The 18,617-nt window shown below is 37.6% G+C and overlaps 3 protein-coding genes across 4 annotated transcripts in view; all 3 read right to left on the bottom strand.

Moving 5' to 3' along the window:
• The window catches only part of LOC149142205 (uncharacterized), a 61,249-nt gene that overhangs the window by 32,144 nt on the left and 10,488 nt on the right, over positions 1–18,617 (bottom strand). The window lies entirely within an intron of this gene.
• Positions 1,317–3,551, bottom strand: LOC149142207 (uncharacterized). 2 transcript variants are annotated; one of them, XM_089450034.1, is made up of 3 exons: positions 2,257–3,551; positions 1,958–2,038; positions 1,317–1,657 (listed from the first exon to the last, which is right to left on the bottom strand). In XM_089450034.1, the coding sequence occupies exons 1-3, from the start codon at positions 2,298–2,300 to the stop codon at positions 1,351–1,353; spliced, it is 432 nt and encodes a 143-aa protein (XP_089306160.1). In that variant the 5' UTR covers positions 2,301–3,551; the 3' UTR covers positions 1,317–1,350. The 2 variants fall into 2 exon arrangements, with proteins under 2 accessions (XP_089306160.1, XP_089306161.1); XM_089450035.1 differs by having other exon boundaries at positions 1,317–1,648.
• Positions 2,345–17,799, bottom strand: LOC149142206 (uncharacterized). Its single transcript, XM_089451421.1, has 7 exons — positions 16,773–17,799; positions 14,158–16,373; positions 3,471–3,565; positions 3,244–3,296; positions 2,912–3,055; positions 2,550–2,640; positions 2,345–2,387 (listed from the first exon to the last, which is right to left on the bottom strand). Exons 1-7 carry the CDS (start codon positions 17,797–17,799, stop codon positions 2,345–2,347), a joined length of 3,669 nt encoding a protein of 1,222 aa, XP_089307547.1.

The following is an 18,617-nucleotide window of genomic DNA, read 5'->3' as shown; positions in this document are numbered from 1 at the left end:
CCAATGCACTGAGTTAAGCCTACCAATTCTACTACCTAATCAAAAGTTAAGCCTTAAAATCTGACCAACAAGAGCCTTTGCAAACACGATACTAATCTATAATGAATAAAAAATCTAATCAACTGATCAGTGATATATCGAGTTATCACAAATCCAAAATGCTGATTATATACAAAAATATGCTGTTAGTCATGAAAAATAATTGACTACCTAACCCTAACCCTAGCCAGAGACTGAAATCACAGTTTAATAACCCCTGATAAGTGTAACGTGCTACTAACTCCTCAAGTAGCCAATAACCACAAGAGCATTTTGATGTCCTTTATTAACCTCTCTGTCTATCATATTGGGACCCTTGCAATAGATATGGATTCATAAAAAACTTGTGCTTTTCAATTCTATATTGCCCTTCTACCGGCTGAGCTACAGAACCAGTACTACCAAGAATGATGCTAGATTTCACCTTAAATGACATTTGTATTACTATAAAATGTTGGTGATGGATTCCACTCTTGCAGATTTGCCAATTGTGTCAACAGAAAGAGAACTTTGCTATATAAAATATACAGCACAGAGCTGGCAACCTTAATTGAAGCAGCCTCTTCATAAAAATGTTTTAGCAGATGCACACATATAAGCTACAAAAAAAGGAAGCTGTAGTTGGCAGGGAATTTCTGTACCAAATCTTAAGGGACTTTCATGTAAGGTTTATTGCCTTTTACATAGAAACGAAGTATTCAAGAAATGGACACAAAGAAGAAAATCATACTCAAGAAATAGACACAAAGAAGAAAATGATCTGCACATTTATAGTTTTGTTGAGGCTCACATTTAAAGAGAAAAATCTTAGCCTATATTTATTTTAATGTTTTGGTTCATTTCAGTTTTCTGACCTTTAAAGAAACCTAAGTTTAACAACAAACGTTGGGATCGTTCAATTTCAGGAAGATAAAGAGACGTCAGAAGCCCAAAGAGATTCAATTTTCAATAAAAACGAAACCTTTGAGGGCCTAACATTATAGTTTTTTTTTTAGTTCAGGGGACTAAAGTAGTTTGCCTATATAAAACCATATATCCCTTGACCAAATGTACAATCAACTTGTGAAAGAAAATGATCTGCATGCTTATATTTTTGTAGAAGCTCATATTTGGAGAGAAGATTCTTAGTCTATATTTATTTTAATGCTTTGGTTCATTTTAATTTCTAACATTTAAAGTCATAGAATACTCTAGCATGCCACAGGAGAGCCGAAACATAAGTTTAACAAAATAAGCTCGCCCTAAAAGAAATTGTTAAGTTGACATTTTCCCAGGAAGAAGTTTGAGATTTACCGTTTTGGGGTTTGAGATTTACCGTTTTGGGGTCCTTGGACATTGATTTACCCTGCCCTTTTCAGAAGCAGCTTTAGGAGCTTGCCTTCGTCTTTGTCTGCCATTGCCATGGCCAGTTGCTCCTCTTTTTTGTTCAGGTTTATCTTCTTTGAACTTTTTTGTAAAAGACTTTGGTCGAGGTTGCAGAGAATTATTCTCTTTATTAGCTTGATTGGATGGGAAGAATTCAGCATCCACTGATTCTATAGGCTCTGTGCCATTAGTTTTTGTGTCCTCAGAAAATTCATGGGTGTGTGGCTTGGCCGCATCACCATTACTGCAATTCCTGCAACTTAGACATTGTTAGGATCATGTACGTAAACCATGTTTAACATGCATCCACAGGAAAAACAAGGGCTAAATTGCTAATTGATACATGTTTTTATGTTATTAAGTGAATTCAACTTGTTTACTTAGAATAGCAACCTAACTGGTGACTTTTAAGTACCCAGCAGGGTACAAGAAGTTTCCTATTAAAACCCTATAAGGGATCAGACTGAATTTGATCAAAACAAATGGTAACTCAATGATGATATTCTCGGTTGCTTGAAATGGAATACATATAGCAGTTTTGTCAGTTCATTACCTTTTACAATATGTCAGTTTGATGCTACTGGCTTCGGTGCCTTCTGCATCGTCAAAATGCTTTCTGACCCCATAGGAAGTTCTGCAGCGTTTGTGATGTTAGAAAGATACATATGCCAATGTACTAAACCTAATACATTACCAAGAAAATAAAATCTTTATTGCTAGCCCCAAATACTTGACTTTCGATTCGAAATTAGCACCAGGTGAAAATGAGTTTTCCAGGTACTATAAATCTACAATTCACGTTATGGAAAACTCTATTAAAAAAAAATAGTGCCAAAACAGAAATATATTCACCTGCCTAACTCACACTGCCAATCCATGAACTTCTCGCTTTCCATCAGTAATCGATGGTTTGGTTGAGAAAAGTGGCCAGACAAAGGAATTAAGAATATTTTTGGCAAAAATATTTATTTGCAGCTTGCCACCTGTGATAAAAATAAAGTCAGATCAGCAAACAGAATAAACCCAGTCCAAATTTTTCAAGAAGAGTTTTGAGAGGTAAAACAAATGGCAAGGCTAACATCATGCATTACCCAGAGTTAAACTGAATACTATATGCAGAAATGAAGTTAGTAATTCGTACTTACCAGAACACAGAGATGACCATTACCAGAACACAGAGATGACCATTATTGTTTGCATCAGTTTTCAGAACATTGTACCCTTTGAAGCTCTTTCCTGTGCAAAAGTGAAAAATCAGAAATTTATAAATTTTTGAAATTTTAATTTATCGCAGCAGACTCACCTGCAGCAAGGTCCCATAACTTGATCTGGCTATCAAACTCGGTATTTCCAGGATAATAGAAACCGAAATACTATTCAGAGTCTCATATTGACCCATGATAGCTGGTTAAGCTAAATAACTTCCTTAAAAACACCCAGAGACATTCAGAATGGTGGCCAAATGGCAAAACAACTGAATTTGCCCTACTTGACATGCCTATGATACCGATGATGATGTCCTCTTGAAGTCTAGTAGTGTCAGTTGAGGTTTCCAAAGAATTGTCATCTGGCATGCCCAAGAACTCCCAAGAGTGTGTTGTATGGAGCTTTCTCAGCTTGTTGGGAAATACAGAAACAACTTCAGGCATCTCTGCAACTCAGAAGGATGCTATAAAGATAAATATATGTATGAATTTAAACAAAAAGGATATTGGGAAAACAACGACTTCGCCTTTTTTTTTAGTTAATGCAAAAACATAGACATATTAGTTCAAGAAATCGAGTAAAAACTGGTTTAGTTCATCAATTCTTGGGTATCTGATATTTGGGCCGCAAAACCTCTAAATCCATGTCGGTAGCTGTAAACCATAGATAACTTGGCTTTCTCCATGCTGTAGGTAGAGCAGAGTGTAATAAAGATTTTACAGTTCAATGACCAAGATAGCAGTCATTTTACAGTTCATACTAAATATTCTAAAAAATGCTATATTAACAGCTTCCCTCAAATTGAGAGGTCTTTGCATTAAGTTAACATATCTGAAAGAGGAAATATTTGTGGTACCAACCTGCCATCATGGACAACAGCAAGAATCTCATGATTCTGGAGTGAGGTTATCTCTGGGTCATCATGCACTTTACTCCCCATGTATACATTATAAACCTGCAATATCCAGCAGTGTGCACGGAATCAAAGAAAAAACAAATTCACAAACATCTTCATATAAAACAATGAAGCATGCATATTCTAACTTTAAGCCCAGCGCAGTTCTGTGCCATAAGAACTTCAATTGGTCATGTGCTAGCAGAAATGCCATTCAACATAACATCACTGAGGCACTGATGCATTATACAAATAACTTAAAGATACTACTGAAAATCCTAATAGTTTCCTTTTTTTTCAGAGATGACCGAAGAGGTTCTTGGCAAACTATGATCCTAAAAAATTTGTCACTCATGACGACGACATAAAGAATTTCTACCTATCCTTATGTCTGATGAATGTACAACACGAGGATGTGGCCTGCAAGTTGTTTCCTTATACCTTTGAGAAAAAAGCATCCACATGATACTATAATCTACTTGCTGCTTCAATAGCTGGTTGGGATGCCTTTGAGAGGGCTTTTCTTAGAAAATTTGACGAGGGAAAGTCAGCTTTTGCTCTTCTCAAGCAACTTAACCTTATCAAGATGGAGAAGAAGGAAAAGGTGGAGTATTTCAATCAACATTTCACGACTTCACGGAATAAGATCTCCAGAGACTCACTTTGTCAATCCCTTGGCCATAGAGTATTACACTTCAGCCTTAAACCCATGCCTTTGCGAGGGCTTTTCTTAGAAAATTTGATGAAGGGAAATCAACTTTTTCTCTTCTCAAGCAAGTTAACCTGATCAAGATGGAGAAGAAGGAAAAGGTGGAGGATTTCAATCAACATTTCACGACTTCGTGGAATAAGATCTCCAGAGACTCACTTTGTCAATCCCTTGGCCATAGAGTATTACACTTCAGCCTTAAACCCATCTATAGCACTCTTATAATTACTATTATTCAGAGTTTGATCAAATATATCAAAGACAAGTAACTGACACACCTATTTTCTGTTACAGTGTATTAAAACGAAAAACCAAAACACACATACATATAGACTGAACTGCACCCAAGACAAATAATAGAATCTTAAACTAATTGCTAATACCCATTTTCCATTGACTAGGCCACACATGCAACAAATTGGAGATAGGTCACAATTGAAGATATGGGTTTTGCTCAGTAAGAAAAGTCATTTTACATTCAATATGGACCAAAAGTGACCGTGGTTTTATTGCATGCAGAAAATGGAAATCTGAAAACATGCAGATGATGATGACAAATTGGATGAAGTTATAATCAGAGATTCTTGGGACCGTAACAAAAAGTTGCTTCATTAAAGCAGCCAAACTTTCTGCAACATGAAGGACAAATGAAGACATCATCAAACCCACAAAAGGACAATGCTGAAGCATAATTTAAAGAAAAGACAAAAACCGCCATGATAATCCATAACTGCTTCTTTCTCTAAACCATGATAATCCATAATTGCTTCTTTTTCTAAACCATGAAGAAATTTCCAAGGGAGCAAAGAAGAGCACAAACTAGATGGGCCAGGTCTTTGTCAAAGAAGCTGTAAGAAAACTTACATATGCAAAAGCCCCTTTTTACCCAAGTATTGCATTAACCCAAACGATCTACAATAGGTAATTTGAATAGAAATACAATGTAGCTTAATTATTACAAGAACAAAAACATTAGTTGTAACCGTTAAATGTACATCTGAAAGTGACTATAGTGACTATATACATCAACTGTGTCCATGAAGCCATCTAGGAGATGAGGCACTCCTAGCGTGTGCTTCTGATTGGAGAGAAATACACCATGAAAACTGAAAAAGTCAAATCCTACAGAGGGTAAAATATGTCAATCTGTACGGACAATGACATCCGAACTATCCAACAGAAAGCTGCTGTGTACGTGGAAATCTCGTAAATTGTATGTAACATCAGCAACGTCTTCTAGATATTTTTCATATGTTAGACCTGTTAAAGATGGACAAATTTCTAGTAGCAAACTGTCTTTTAGAATGCACTTGTACTGAACATTTGTCTTTGTTTGGATAATTCAATTCAATTGTAAACTGTGTCGATATGTGGTTAAATTTTTGCATGTGGAACAATTAAGTTGATCCATGAAAACTGTTCCAAATGTATCCGCGGGCAGAGAGCAATTGTTACAGATTGTAACAAAAGGTTCTGCATGTATGTTTGCTATCGTCAACATTCCTTTAACCTGGTCCATGTTTCAGTACAGGTTTAGCATTGGATATTGTAATAAAAAATGCTAAGAGGACGTTAAATGAACGAGCATAATTTAGGAGAACAACAAATAAAGAATTATAATATATATTTTTTGCACTATGAAAGAACCTTTGTTGTTGACGTAGTTAGTTTACTGAGGTCTGCAAGTACTCTGTTCGAAGTGACGGCTGTAATGAAGGTGGATCTGCAAGTGCGTAGTGATCCATGTTCTTTGCCTCTAGCAAGATTTCGAAACAACATCATTGGTGCTTCTTGTTTCGAAATTTGTTGTTGTATGGATTTGAAAATTGCTTGAAATGTACTGAAAAGATGAGTTCCTGAGTTGCAAAATGTACTAGTGTTAAATTTAATTGCTTTTAAGTAAATGTTAAAAAGTATAGATAATTTAAATGTTAAAAAGAATAAATGACTGAATTTGTATATACCGTAGCTTTGTCTTTTTGAGATGGGCCATCCTTGATATGTAGCACATATTGATTGCCTATTTCTTTTGCAGCTGTTACAAGACCAACTATTGTGCCGATTGCGAATGTAGTTGTTGTGCTTGTGAGTTGGCTAATAGTCGTTGTGGGTACAAATGTGTATTGTGTACAGATGGGTGGTATTGTTTCCAGGATGCTTTTCTCATGTAGGACAAGTATGCAGGTACAGTCCCCATGGTCATACACTATTTTGGGAGAGATCTTGAAATCTTTGATACAAATTGCCTGGCCGACTACAAGTTTGGATTCATTAGTAGCAATCAGGATATGTGGCACATTCAGTGTGATTTCCATATTCCCTTTGTTGTCCACTAGGTCAGCACGTAACAATTTAATTCCATGTACTTGATCGACTATTGTTTTGTATATTACAAGAATCTAACCGTGAAAGATTGTTCCCAGTTTCAGGCTTCTCAACTCCTGTATTGTGATCGGTGTGCATAGTTGATGCTTAGCTCTTATTTCAGATACATTTTCCTGTTTCTGCCTGTAGAACAATATTAAAGAATCTGAATTAACACTATATTTGTACTACAAAACTTGTAAGAATAGATTTGAAGGTTATTTAGTTACTTTTTATGAGTTTCTGAGACGTTGCAAGTCTCTAAGAGACAAGATGCCTCTGGAGCAGTTACTTCTTCGTGTTGTCTCTTCATATTAGTTATCTGTTTTGTTAGTGTCAGTCTTTACAGCCTTCCTCCAGTGATCAAATATGCTCTTACAAAGTGGTCTCAGAGTTTCCAAGTCAAATTTTGTCATTTCAAAGAGTTTTCAAGCAAAATTTGGTCACTAGGCATTAGGTCTAGGGTTTGCCTTAACTCCTTCTAAAGTTTTCAAAATGTTGGTCCATGTCTACATTCAGCTGAGTCTATCATCATTCATAGGGTTTTCATTGTCATGTCAGTGTCTAATGAGTCATTTTACATCTTGTTCATGCTTCAGTTGTGCCTTGGCAAGGTCATTTCCCTCTCCTAGGGTTTTGAAAGCCAATTTCTCTTGGATGGTCAAATCACCGGAAAAACTTGTTTCCTAATGTTCATACACCTTTCCATATCCTTAAAGTACCTTATAAAACACTTCCCATCCCTTAGATCCGCCAAATTCCTCATTTTTGCACAAACCCTAGTTTCTAGCTACAATCTGGCAATTTTCTAGGTTTGGCCTGTGTTTTGCCCTTTTCGACCCCTTCCCCTCACTCAATCTCTGAGATTCCATTTTCCCCTGCTTCCTAACATCCCTCCCCACTCCCAAAAAATTCCCCAAGAATTTAGAAGCCCCCTATCCCCTTCATTTCGCTCCATTTCGACAAAATTCCTTGTTTCACACATCGGGACAAGTCGCACTCAAATGATGTTCCAGAGCAATAAAAGATGAATTTTGGAAACCTGAGAGAGGTTTTTGTCCACAACATGCCAAAGAAGAAAAACCTCCTTCACTTTTTGCACCGGTGTCATGGTTTTAGAGAAATGTCAAAATTACAATCGCCAGATCCAAGGCGGTTGGCCAAGGCACAAAAGAGGAAGAAGAAGACCAACCCAAGGCTGAGGCTTCTCTCACTCACCATGATACTCATTAGCCTCCTCCTAGCAGCCAACCCAAGAAATTTTGAGAGTTTTGAGACATTTTTGGCATTTTTGAGAATTTTACAGGTTTTGGCCATTGGAGTGGTCTCACCCCGCGCGCGACCACTCGTGGGGACAGCTCAGAACGGGGAAAACTCTACATTTTTGGAATTTCCATGCAAAAATACACTTGCCTATGGATGGACTTAAAATTTTATGGAGATTTGGACTTCCAAAAGCTCAAAATACATGCAAATGTTGACTTTCTGCCCCTTTTTTGAGTTGCAGAAAGCTGCCTTGGGAGAAATGACTTTTGAGGGGTCAAATCAACTCCAAATTCAACAATTCCAGTGGGGTTGGAAAGTAGACTCATAGAAATTTCCAACAAGCTATCTTGCACCTGATTTGGACACCAGGAAGGCCTTCAAACACAGCTGCCAATGTGCGCGACCACTCCAAGGGAGGGGCGCGACCACTCAGGGAAATTTCACCATTTTGACTATTTCGGCCTGCAAAACACTGTTTTTACTTTGGTTGACTTTTAATGTATGTAAATGATGGATTGTTGGGTAATTTTCATGGCACATGGATACATTTACTCTCCTTTAACACTTCTAGAAGTTTCCTTGATGTAAATAGTGAATATTTAATGCATGGATAGATTACCTAAGTTTTAGAGGCAAGTTGTTTTGACTGCCTATTATCTAGTGCTCAGTTTAGAATTAGTTTAAACAGCTCCTAGGAAGCTGAGCTCGACCCCTAGAGGTGGGGAAAGGAGTTAGATCATCTATATTATGCCTTCTATTGCTCATTTTCATGGTTGGACTCTTGAGGGAGAAGCTCCTATTGTATATTTTACTTGTATCTCTGCAATTTGAGGAAAAGGAAGACCAGGGTTTTGCAGACAACATTATGATTCTTGTGGACTCTTGTGTTGATGGTGTGTTCTCTTATTGTAATTGTAAGTGTGTTTATGTGTTCCATCCCTTTCTTTACTGCTGCTAATTAAACAAATGAAGTGATAAAGTTTGAATTCATGCATGTCATGCTCAGCTTTCAAATTTGTTTAATGTTTATGTTTTCCACTGTCTAAAGAGGATTCAAAGTCATTGTTTGCCCTCTTTAGCTTCTCTTCTTTCCTCCTTGATCATCCATCTCAGCTAAAGGCATCAGCACAAACTCCTACCTTGCCCCAAAGACCCACCTGCAAAAACTGAGCTCAATCCCCGCACCCTGAATTGCACTCCCTCCAATTGCCACCAAAAACCCCAAAAAACTTTAAATCAACCCTCCTTATCAGTTTACTAGCCTAATATCAGTGTTCCTAATTGGGTCATCTCATCCTATTGAAAGATCTACCAAGATTGACCGGAGAGAGCCTTCTCATACCCCGTAGGGCTAGCTACGAGGTGAAATGGTTTGATGTTGCCTTGAAGGTTTACCTTCCTCAGCCTAGGGTGAAATCTCAAGCGCTAACATAGTGGCGACCATACTGGGGAGAACAAAATTGTTTGTCGATTGATGTGTTTGTTTCATAAGTATTAGACGGAGCCTGAAGCTACGCCAGGTAGCCTTCGAAAACGCTCTTGTTTTACATCAGCGTTAGTAGATAAACGCTGCTTCAGTCAATCTCCGTGAGCTTGTGAATACAACACTTCATTTGCATTCTACCCCAGCACATGTATCAAGTTCAGATCTGATTGTTGATGGTGAACAACGATTAGACACTTGACAGGCTGAAATCATTCACTTGGCGACTCTAAATCATTTTCAAGATCAGATTCAAAGACTCCACTGGAGGATGATCCCGATCAGCAGAAACATGAAAGGACAACATGGCAAGATCAGGTACTCAAGTTGGAATTTCATCCAAGACATTTTGTTCTTTGTCATAAATTATTTCTTTTCTTTTCCCAAGAATATCAAGAAGGCTTTGCAAAGTATATTGTATTTGAGAAGAGATCCTCGGCCTGCGGTTGATTCTTTCCCTTTGAAGATTGTGAATACCAAAGATTTGCATACCTTTGAGCTTGATCAAGACCTTTCTTCTAAATTTTGTGATGACCATCTTCAAGTTGATGAACCTCAAGAGACCAAGACTGATTCTATACCTGCTGTACATATCCATACACCTTGTAAAATTTCAGATCGGTATAAACCTCTTGTTTTACCTTCTGTTCTTCATGCTTTTCCCAAAAACTATGATCTATACTTGCCGATGTTTGATGGCGAATGTAAGAATGTCAACGCTGAGCAACATGTCCAGAATTTTGAGAATTTTCTAGATCTTTTTGAAGTTGATGAAGAAGATGTTAGTATAAGGCTTTTTGCTCTTTCTTTGCAAGCCAAAGTGAAGAGTTGGTTCAAAACCCTGCCTGATGCAAGCATCTCAGATTTCCAGCAGTTCGTCAAAGTTTTTCTCGATAGGTGGATGATAGGGCAGAACCTTTTCTTGATTGTAGAAGAGTATAACCAGCTGAAAAGACTGCCAGGTGAGACAGTACAACAGTTTTTGGCTAGATTTAATCAAGTTTATTATTCGATGCCAGTTGATATAAGGCCTACTCCTAGATCTGCTCTCTTACACTATCCGGGCGCCTTTGATCCGGAGATGTAGTTTCAGCTGAGAGAAAGGGATATTGCAACACTTCACGAGATGCAAAACATTGTAGTAAATGTAGAGGCGCATCTGCTGATCCGACGGGCAAGGTTGAACGAAGAAGAGATGAAAAACATAGATCCGGAAGAATCGAAATCTCTAGAGGTGAAGCTTGATATTTTGGTAAGTGCAGTGGAAAAGATGATTGACAAGATCAACGTGAGAAATGCTTATGATGTTCAAGCCCATGGCTCGCTGATTGAAGAAGAACAAGTTGCTGATTCAAATCATTTTATTTTTGATGCCAATTGTTATGGATCTCATAGTGATTGTTTTATAGATCATTGTGAAGAAGAGAGAGCTGTTGATATGATGTGTATGTTTGATGATGATTTGCCTCATTATGATCGATATGATGATGATTATGTTCTCCAAACAGAAACTAATCTTGCAGACAAATCAGCAGCTAGTTTGTGGGAGGAAAAAGTTCATTTTCAGCAGCTTGAATACAATGTTGAGCCATCACATATCAGCTATGACAGTGATGAGGAAAGTGCATCAAAGTTTGAAGTAAGTGAAGGATCTTTGCCTTTTTGTTTTGATTCATGTCAGTTCATCAGAGACAACTTCCATGAAATTAGGAATCAGCTGTCAACAAGTCTTGATCTAGACCATCTTGAAGGCAATAAAAACCTTGTTCAAGACTTCTCATATTCAGATTTGCAGCCCCCAAATGCCATTGGTTTTCAAATTGCAGATGAAGGCATGGAAGTTGACATATTTGATCAAATGATACAAGAAGGTTCCCTGCCTTTTTGTTTCGAATCATTTCAGTTTTTGAAGGGTAGGTTGTATAGTAAATCTTTAAATGGACATCCTATAACAAATCAGCAATCTCTCAGTGTTAATGTTGAGGATGAGACAAATAACAAAATGCTTGAGCATCCTGTAGCATCAGATTTGCAGCCACCAAATGAACTTGAAGGGAAGATTACAGATGAAGGTATGGCAGCCGAAATAGATGATTTGATGATGCCGGAAGATTCTATACCCTTTTCTTTCGAAGCATTTCAGTTTATAAGGCAGAATCTTTGTAAAACTTCTCAAGAAAAAGATGAACAGCTAGAAGGATGTCATACATTTTCAATGGATACATTGCAGCGGTCTTTTCAAGTTTTTCATGATCCAATAGCTGATGTTTTGGATGAGGTTTGCAGTCAAAGTCTTTCTCCATTGACCACATGTGAGCTTGAAACATGTGCTGATATGAATTTGATCCAGCAGTCAGTTTCTTTGTCATTTTCAGCAGAGGTCTCGTCACAAGACTCAGATCAAAGTTTGCATTCATGGTATGAGGAAACAAGAAGTAATCTATTAGATGAGTTAAGTTCCAGTGTGCTAGAATTTCATGATCCTTATGCAGTGCTTTTGGAGGCGGATAGAGAATTTATATCATTCAATGGATCTGTTTCTAAGTTGTCATGGGAGTTGCCTTTCAGTAGTTCTCTCTTGTTGGTCATAAGTGAGAACTTGTGGAGATTTCAAACAGCAGATGAGATACTTACTTGGTTGCATTGGTTGTTTCATTTCACTTGATCAGGTGATGAATGAAACTGGTAGAGTAGGTTTTGATGAATAAGCTCCACTTTGAGCATCATTTTCAGTTTGTCGGTTGTGTTTAAGTGTTGAGTTAGTTTTTAGTTGAGTGAGAGTCAATTTGTGTTATCAAGTCATCATTTTTCAGTCATGCATTTCAGCTTGAGTTTTTGACTCCATCGCCCAATGGTTGCAAGCACTGGTCTGCTCTCCCAGAGGTCTAAGGTTCTTGGCACCTCCAAGGAGCTACCATCCCCATTGGAGCCAATGTTAGTTTCAGTCTTTACAGCCTTCCTCCAGTGATCAAATATGCTCTTACAACGTGTTCTCAGAGTTTCCAAGTCAAATTTTGTCATTTCAAAGAGTTTTCAAGCAAAATTTGGTCACTAGGCATTAGGTCTAGGGTTTGCCTTAACTCCTTCTAAAGTTGTCAAAATGTTGGTCCATGTCTACATTCAGCTGAGTCTATCATCATTCATAGGGTTTTCATTGTCATGTCAGTGTCTAATGAGTCATTTTACATCTTGTTCATGCTTCAGTTGTGCCTTGGCAAGGTCATTTCCCTCTCCTAGGGTTTTGAAAGCCAATTTCTCTTGGATGGTCAAATCACCGGAAAAACTTATTTCCTGATGTTCATACACCTTTCCATATCCTTAAAGTACCTTATCAAACACTTCCCATCCCTTAGATCTGCCAAATTCCTCATTTTGGCACAAACCCTAGTTTCTAGCTACAATCTGGCAATTTTCTAGGTTTGGCCTGTGTTTTGCCCTTTTCGACCCCTTCCCCTCACTCAATCTCTAAGATTCCATTTTCCCCTGCTTCCTAACATCCCTCCCCACTCCCAAAAAATTCCCCAAGAATTTAGAAGCCCCCTATCCCCTTCATTTCGCTCCATTTCGACAAAATTCCTTGTTTCACACATCGAGACAAGTCACACTCAAATGATGTTCCAGAGCAATAAAAGATGAATTTTGGAAAACTGAGAGAGGTTTTTGTCCAAAAAATGCCAAATAAGAAAAACCTCCTTCACTTTTTGCACAGGTGTCATGGTTTTAGAGAAATGTCAAAATTACAATCGCTGGATCCAAGGCGGTTGGCCAAGGCACAAAAGAGGAAGAAGAAGACCAACCCACTCCGTATCTTGGCCGAGTCTTCTCTCACTCACCATGATACTCATTAGCCTCCTCCTAGCAGCAAACCCAAGAAATTTTGAGAGTTTTGAGACATTTTTGGCATTTTTGAGAATTTTACAGGTTTTGGCCATTGGAGTGGTCTCACCCCGCGCGCGACCACTCGTGGGGACAGCTCAGAACGGGGAAAACTCTACATTTTTGGAATTTCCATGCAAAAATACACTTGCCTATGGATGGACTTAAAATTTTATGGAGATTTGGACTTCCAAAAGCTCAAAATACATGCAAATTTTGACTTTCTGCCCCTTTTTTGAGTTGCAGAAAGCTGCCTTGGGAGAAATGACTTTTGAGGGGTCAAATCAACTCCAAATTCAGAAATTCCAGTGGGGTTGGAAAGTATACTCATATACCTTTCTAACAAGCTATCTTGCACCTGATGTGGACACCAGGAAGGCCTTCAAACAGAGTTGCCAATGTGCGCGACCACTCCAAGGGAGGGGCGCGACCACTCAGGGAAATTTCACCATTTTGACTATTTCGGCCTGCAAAACACTGTTTTTACTTTGGTTGACTTTTGATGTATGTAAATGATGGATTGTTGGGTAATTTTCATGGCACATGGATACATTTACTCTCCTTTAACACTTCTAGAAGTTTCCTTGATGTAAATAGTGAATATTTAATGCATGGATAGATTACCTAAGTTTTAGAGGCAAGTTGTTTTGACTGCCTATTATCTAGTGCTCAGTTTAGAATTAGTTGAAACAGCTCCTAGGAAGCTGAGCTCGACCCCTAGAGGTGGGGAAAGGAGTTAGATCATCTATATTATGCCTTCTCTTGCTCATTTTCATGGTTGGACTCTTGAGGGAGAAGCTCCTATTGTATATTTTACTTGTATCTCTGCAATTTGAGGAAAAGGAAGACCAGGGTTTTGCAGACATCATTGGGATTCTTGTGGACTCTTGTGTTGATGGTATGTTCTCTTATTGTAATTTTAAGTGTGTTTATGTGTTCCATCCCTTTCTTTACTGCTGCTAAGTATAGTGAGTCAATAGTTCTAACACGTGATAATGCAGTGTAGACTAGACCATGTTTTGTGACACCAGTTGGGTTAAATGCAAGTTGATCTAATGTCAACCCTTGTGTTCGGTGTATTGTTCGTGCACAGGCTAATTGGATTGGGAATTGTTTTCGAAATGTAATTTGTAATTTTTTACGAGACGTTGCTAGTGATTTTGCAATTTGAAAGATTGGTGTCCAATCTGGTGATATATTTATGTCGTATAGTTGTTTGAATTCGCTTCTTTGTTGTTTCCCAATTTCTGGGTCTGAAAATTCTATCCAGACAATGTCAGGCCTGTTGTTATTAGATGAATAGGATTTGAAAATCCCTTCAGCACCATTAACCAATCCATCGTTTGTATTGTAATTTCCTGCATATAGTTCAACTAACATGTTCTGTTTAACTGTAATTGTTGATGGCAATGAGATTGCTTTATCAAAAGCAAAATAACTCGATCCAGGAATCTCGTAGTTGTCAATTGCAACGATCATTATTTGTTCCCCCTTTGTTAGGGAAAGCATTTTCGCATTGTGAATATGGACATCTTTGTTGCGATAGAAAATGTATGGGAAAAATGGGCTTGAAGGTGGGATGCTATAGCAGTTATTGTTTACATAAGAAATATCTTCATCTGTTTGCATGTTTAATCTCATCCTATTTAGTAGATCAATGAACAATGGGTCTTTTTGGCGCATGGCTGTGTGCAATCGATAACATTTTATTTTCTCTGGCCAGAAATCGTATGGAATTGTGCTTTTGTTGATTTTTGGGTTTTCAAAGATCAGAGAGTCTCTCACTGGGTTTGCCTGGTAAAGATCACCGGAGAATATCATGTCAACGTTACCAAAGTATGAAGTTGGTGTGTGTAAGATTTGTCGCAGGCGCTTATCAATTTGATATAGTGTTGTTTCACCAACGAGCGATGCCTCATCTATGAGGAGTACACGCAATTGTTGGAAATGCTTTGATAATGTGTCCAATTTTTCATTCTTTAGTGAGGGGCAATCTGCTTTGTTAAAGGGCAAATAGAATGCAGAATGCAATGTCACACCACCAGCATTAAAGGCAGCTTTGCCCGTGTATGCAGTGATTATTCCTATTAGTTGTGACGGGTTATAAGGCAATGCCACATTGTGTATGCGCACTAAGGATTGGAAGATTGCCTTGGCTGTGTGTGTCTTGCCTGTTCCTGCACCTCCTGTTAATAACAGGTAGATCAGCTCATCTGGTCTGTACAATTTTCTTGTTATAACATCAGTAACTATGCTTGCTTGTTCTGTGTTTAATTGTCGCATTAATTCATAGTACTCTACGTCTTCAAGTATATGTGGTTGTTTGACGATGTCATATGGCCTTGTAGATCGTAGAGCAAACTTCTTGGTATCTTTCAAATGTTCCAAGTCATTTTGGAAGTCGTAGTTTTCATATTTGCCATCTATCGATTTGTTAAATGTTATAGTTTCTGTTTCATTTGATTTCAAACTATCTATGTCAAATATTTGTTTAGTTTCTGTTTCTACTGTGTGCATTGCGTCATCTATGTCACCCCATGTAGTTGTTGTAGCAAATTTGAACTTTTGTTCATTTTTCTTGACTATTTCTTCGAATGCAAGATATGCAGCTTGCCAACTTGTGTGATGTTGCTTAATTACAGTTTCACTTTCTCGATAGGGATAATATAACATTAATTTCTCTCTACAGTGATTTTCAATGTCCTTGTATTTGTTATATCTAACAGATCGAATGACATATGGTCTACTTGATTTTCTGCGTTCGTGTCCTTTCTTTGTATAACTAGATGCAAATTCTGCTAAGCATATATGTTCAATAGCGATAGGTCGTAGAACATAGTAGTCAATAATTGATGGGCACATTATGTCTTCTGAGTCATCTGCTTCCTTTTGCAGGTCTTTTTTTCTTTTAAGAACAAATGCACGATCATCGACAAAAGATGTGTTAATAAATACACACTTTAGTGAACTACAGTTTAGTGGGAGTGATAACACAATATGTACTGCTTGTTGCGCAGACATTTGTTGCAAGTTGACCAAAGCTTTTCCTAAAGAACTAATGGTATTTAGGATATCAGATTTTGCTTTCACATGATTTTCGCGTATGTTTTTAAATGTTCTTGTGAGTGTTTTATCTTCTTTTGTCATATAGGAACTGAAATACATTGCAGCTGCATATGAGTCAAGTACAAATTGGGAATCAGTGTTTACAATCCAAATTCCTGGAATATGTTTTGCGAAGTTATTTGTCCAAGTGTCAACTCGTTTCCTTTGCAATAAGAGTGTTGTTCAATTTAGTGTACACTGGATAGCATGTATGTATTCATTGTGCACTAGTCCAAGGTTCGCTAAAAAGCTATCAAATGTATCACTTTCACTGTATCTTGCGCTGTTTATTGTTTCGAAGATTAGCTTTGCATGTGATTTTGTTTTAAGACTATCGAATTCAAGAGGCTCAAGTATTTTTGTTACTTTCATTGGTGGTATTGGGAAATTAAATCTGCAATTAGAATTTGCATGCTTCCTACAACTTTTTGTGTGACAATGGTGTTGTAGAACTCTAAGTTCACTTGCAAGTAAGAGTGAATTAGTTGACAAGTAATTGTCAACGAATTGTTCGACTTCAATATTTGTATTTTGACCGTAGATTGGTGCAGATTTTATCCAAAGTAAGCCATGTTCATGTTCACTTCCCCGGTTTTGGAATTCAGTTACATAGAAGTGGTCAGTCAGCTCTCCATAATACTTGTGATCATGAGATATCAATTGATGTAGTGCATCCCTCCTAGATCTATAGTAACGTACACAAGTAACATGGTCGTTTCTTATTAATGAGCTAGGTTCATTTTCATCAAGTTCATTTGTATTTGGTCTTCTAGTGTTTTGTTTTATGTCTCTCAATGCATGCATTAAAGGATCCCAAAGATGCTTTGCACTACTAAAGGAGACAAAGAAAGTGGGCAGCCCTAGTTGTCGTATCATTGCATAGAGTTTGTTCCGTATTCGTTGGTGGTAGTCAGGTGAGGTACGAATTGCTTTTAGGTCCATGTACCCAGTGTCAGAATTTAAAATACGATCTAGGTTTGGTTTTGACTTAACGTATTTTGCAACTAGTTGTCTACCTTTCAACCGCCCTTTTCTAATTCTAATCCACATTGTATTCAACACCTGATTTATGATAATGCGAATTGCTTTATAGAACAGGTTTGTAGTATGATAAGAAAAATCGTGGTTTTTATGCAACACTTCCCAGTGGCAAATCTTTTGATATGTAAAGTTTTTGGAGATGTCAGCTAGACGTTTGTCGCCATAGAAAAGCGATGGGAAACTCATTTCTTCTGAGTACTTATCTTTGAAGATTCCTAATGGCATGTATCCCGCAGCAGGTGCAATGTTAATTTGTTTATTTACAAGGTCATGGACAGTGTGTGCATCAATGAATCCATGGACCAGTGTTTTTGTCGTTGGTTCATCGTTGTCTTGGTTATCGTGTTCGCTATCTTCAGGTTCACTTGAACTTTGATATGCCTCTTCATTTTGTAGGAATGCCTCTTTCCAACTGTCATTTATGGTAGCATTCTCGAGCTTGTAAAGCATCCTTTTGCATCATTTTTTTAATGCTTTCATCACTCTGTGAACTCGAACTCGACCAAATGTATAAGCACTTTTGAATCTCAAACTCTTTTTGAGAACAACGACAACCGTGTCAGTGTCTTTTATAGTTCGAGGCAATGCAGATTGAATTATGGAAATGTTAGTGGGGACATTGATGACTCCTCCAATTAAGCCTAGTTGCGACTTCTTATGTCGATGGCCCATTTCTTTTATGTGCAAGAAGGGCAATCTTAATGCAACTAGTCTTTCTTCTAGTTTAGTGAGTTCTGTGAGTGTTCTAGTGCCATTGTTTCTTCTTATCTGTCCAGGAACTGCATATTTAGCAATTGTTTCATGTTCAATTGCTTTTTTGTAGTGCTTACAAATTTAGCAATTTTCAGCACGAGATTTAACATTCTCGAAACTAGTTGATAGTTTCCTAATGTTATTTTGTTTTGCTTGACTTTCTTGTTTCACAAAGAAGATGTCTCTTTTGAAAAATGTTGTTTCACATGATGAACAATTGAAAACAGGTGTGTCAGTTACTTGTCTTTGATATATTTGATCAAACTCTGATAATTCTGTTAATTTTTTCATTGATCTTGATTGAATCGATAGGCCTGATTTTCCTGCTTTCTTTGATTGTGCTGAAAGATCCTTTGATGTTGTTGCAAATGGATTGTAGTCCACGTTTTCTATGACTATTTCTTGTTTCATTGTTATTGTGTTGAATGCAAGTCTTATTTTTAGCGTTTTCGATTTTTTCTGGAGAATGCCTTTAAGCGAACGCAAAGATAAACTTTTTGCCTCTTTGCCTAATG

Source organism: Pinus tabuliformis, chromosome X, assembly GCF_031772625.1.
Source record: "Pinus tabuliformis cultivar Carrire ecotype Pingquan chromosome X, CPIR1, whole genome shotgun sequence".
NCBI classification, from domain to species: domain Eukaryota; kingdom Viridiplantae; phylum Streptophyta; class Pinopsida; order Pinales; family Pinaceae; genus Pinus; species Pinus tabuliformis.
Note: the sequence above shows the minus strand (reverse complement) of the source record. Positions and strands in the feature narration are given on the sequence as shown.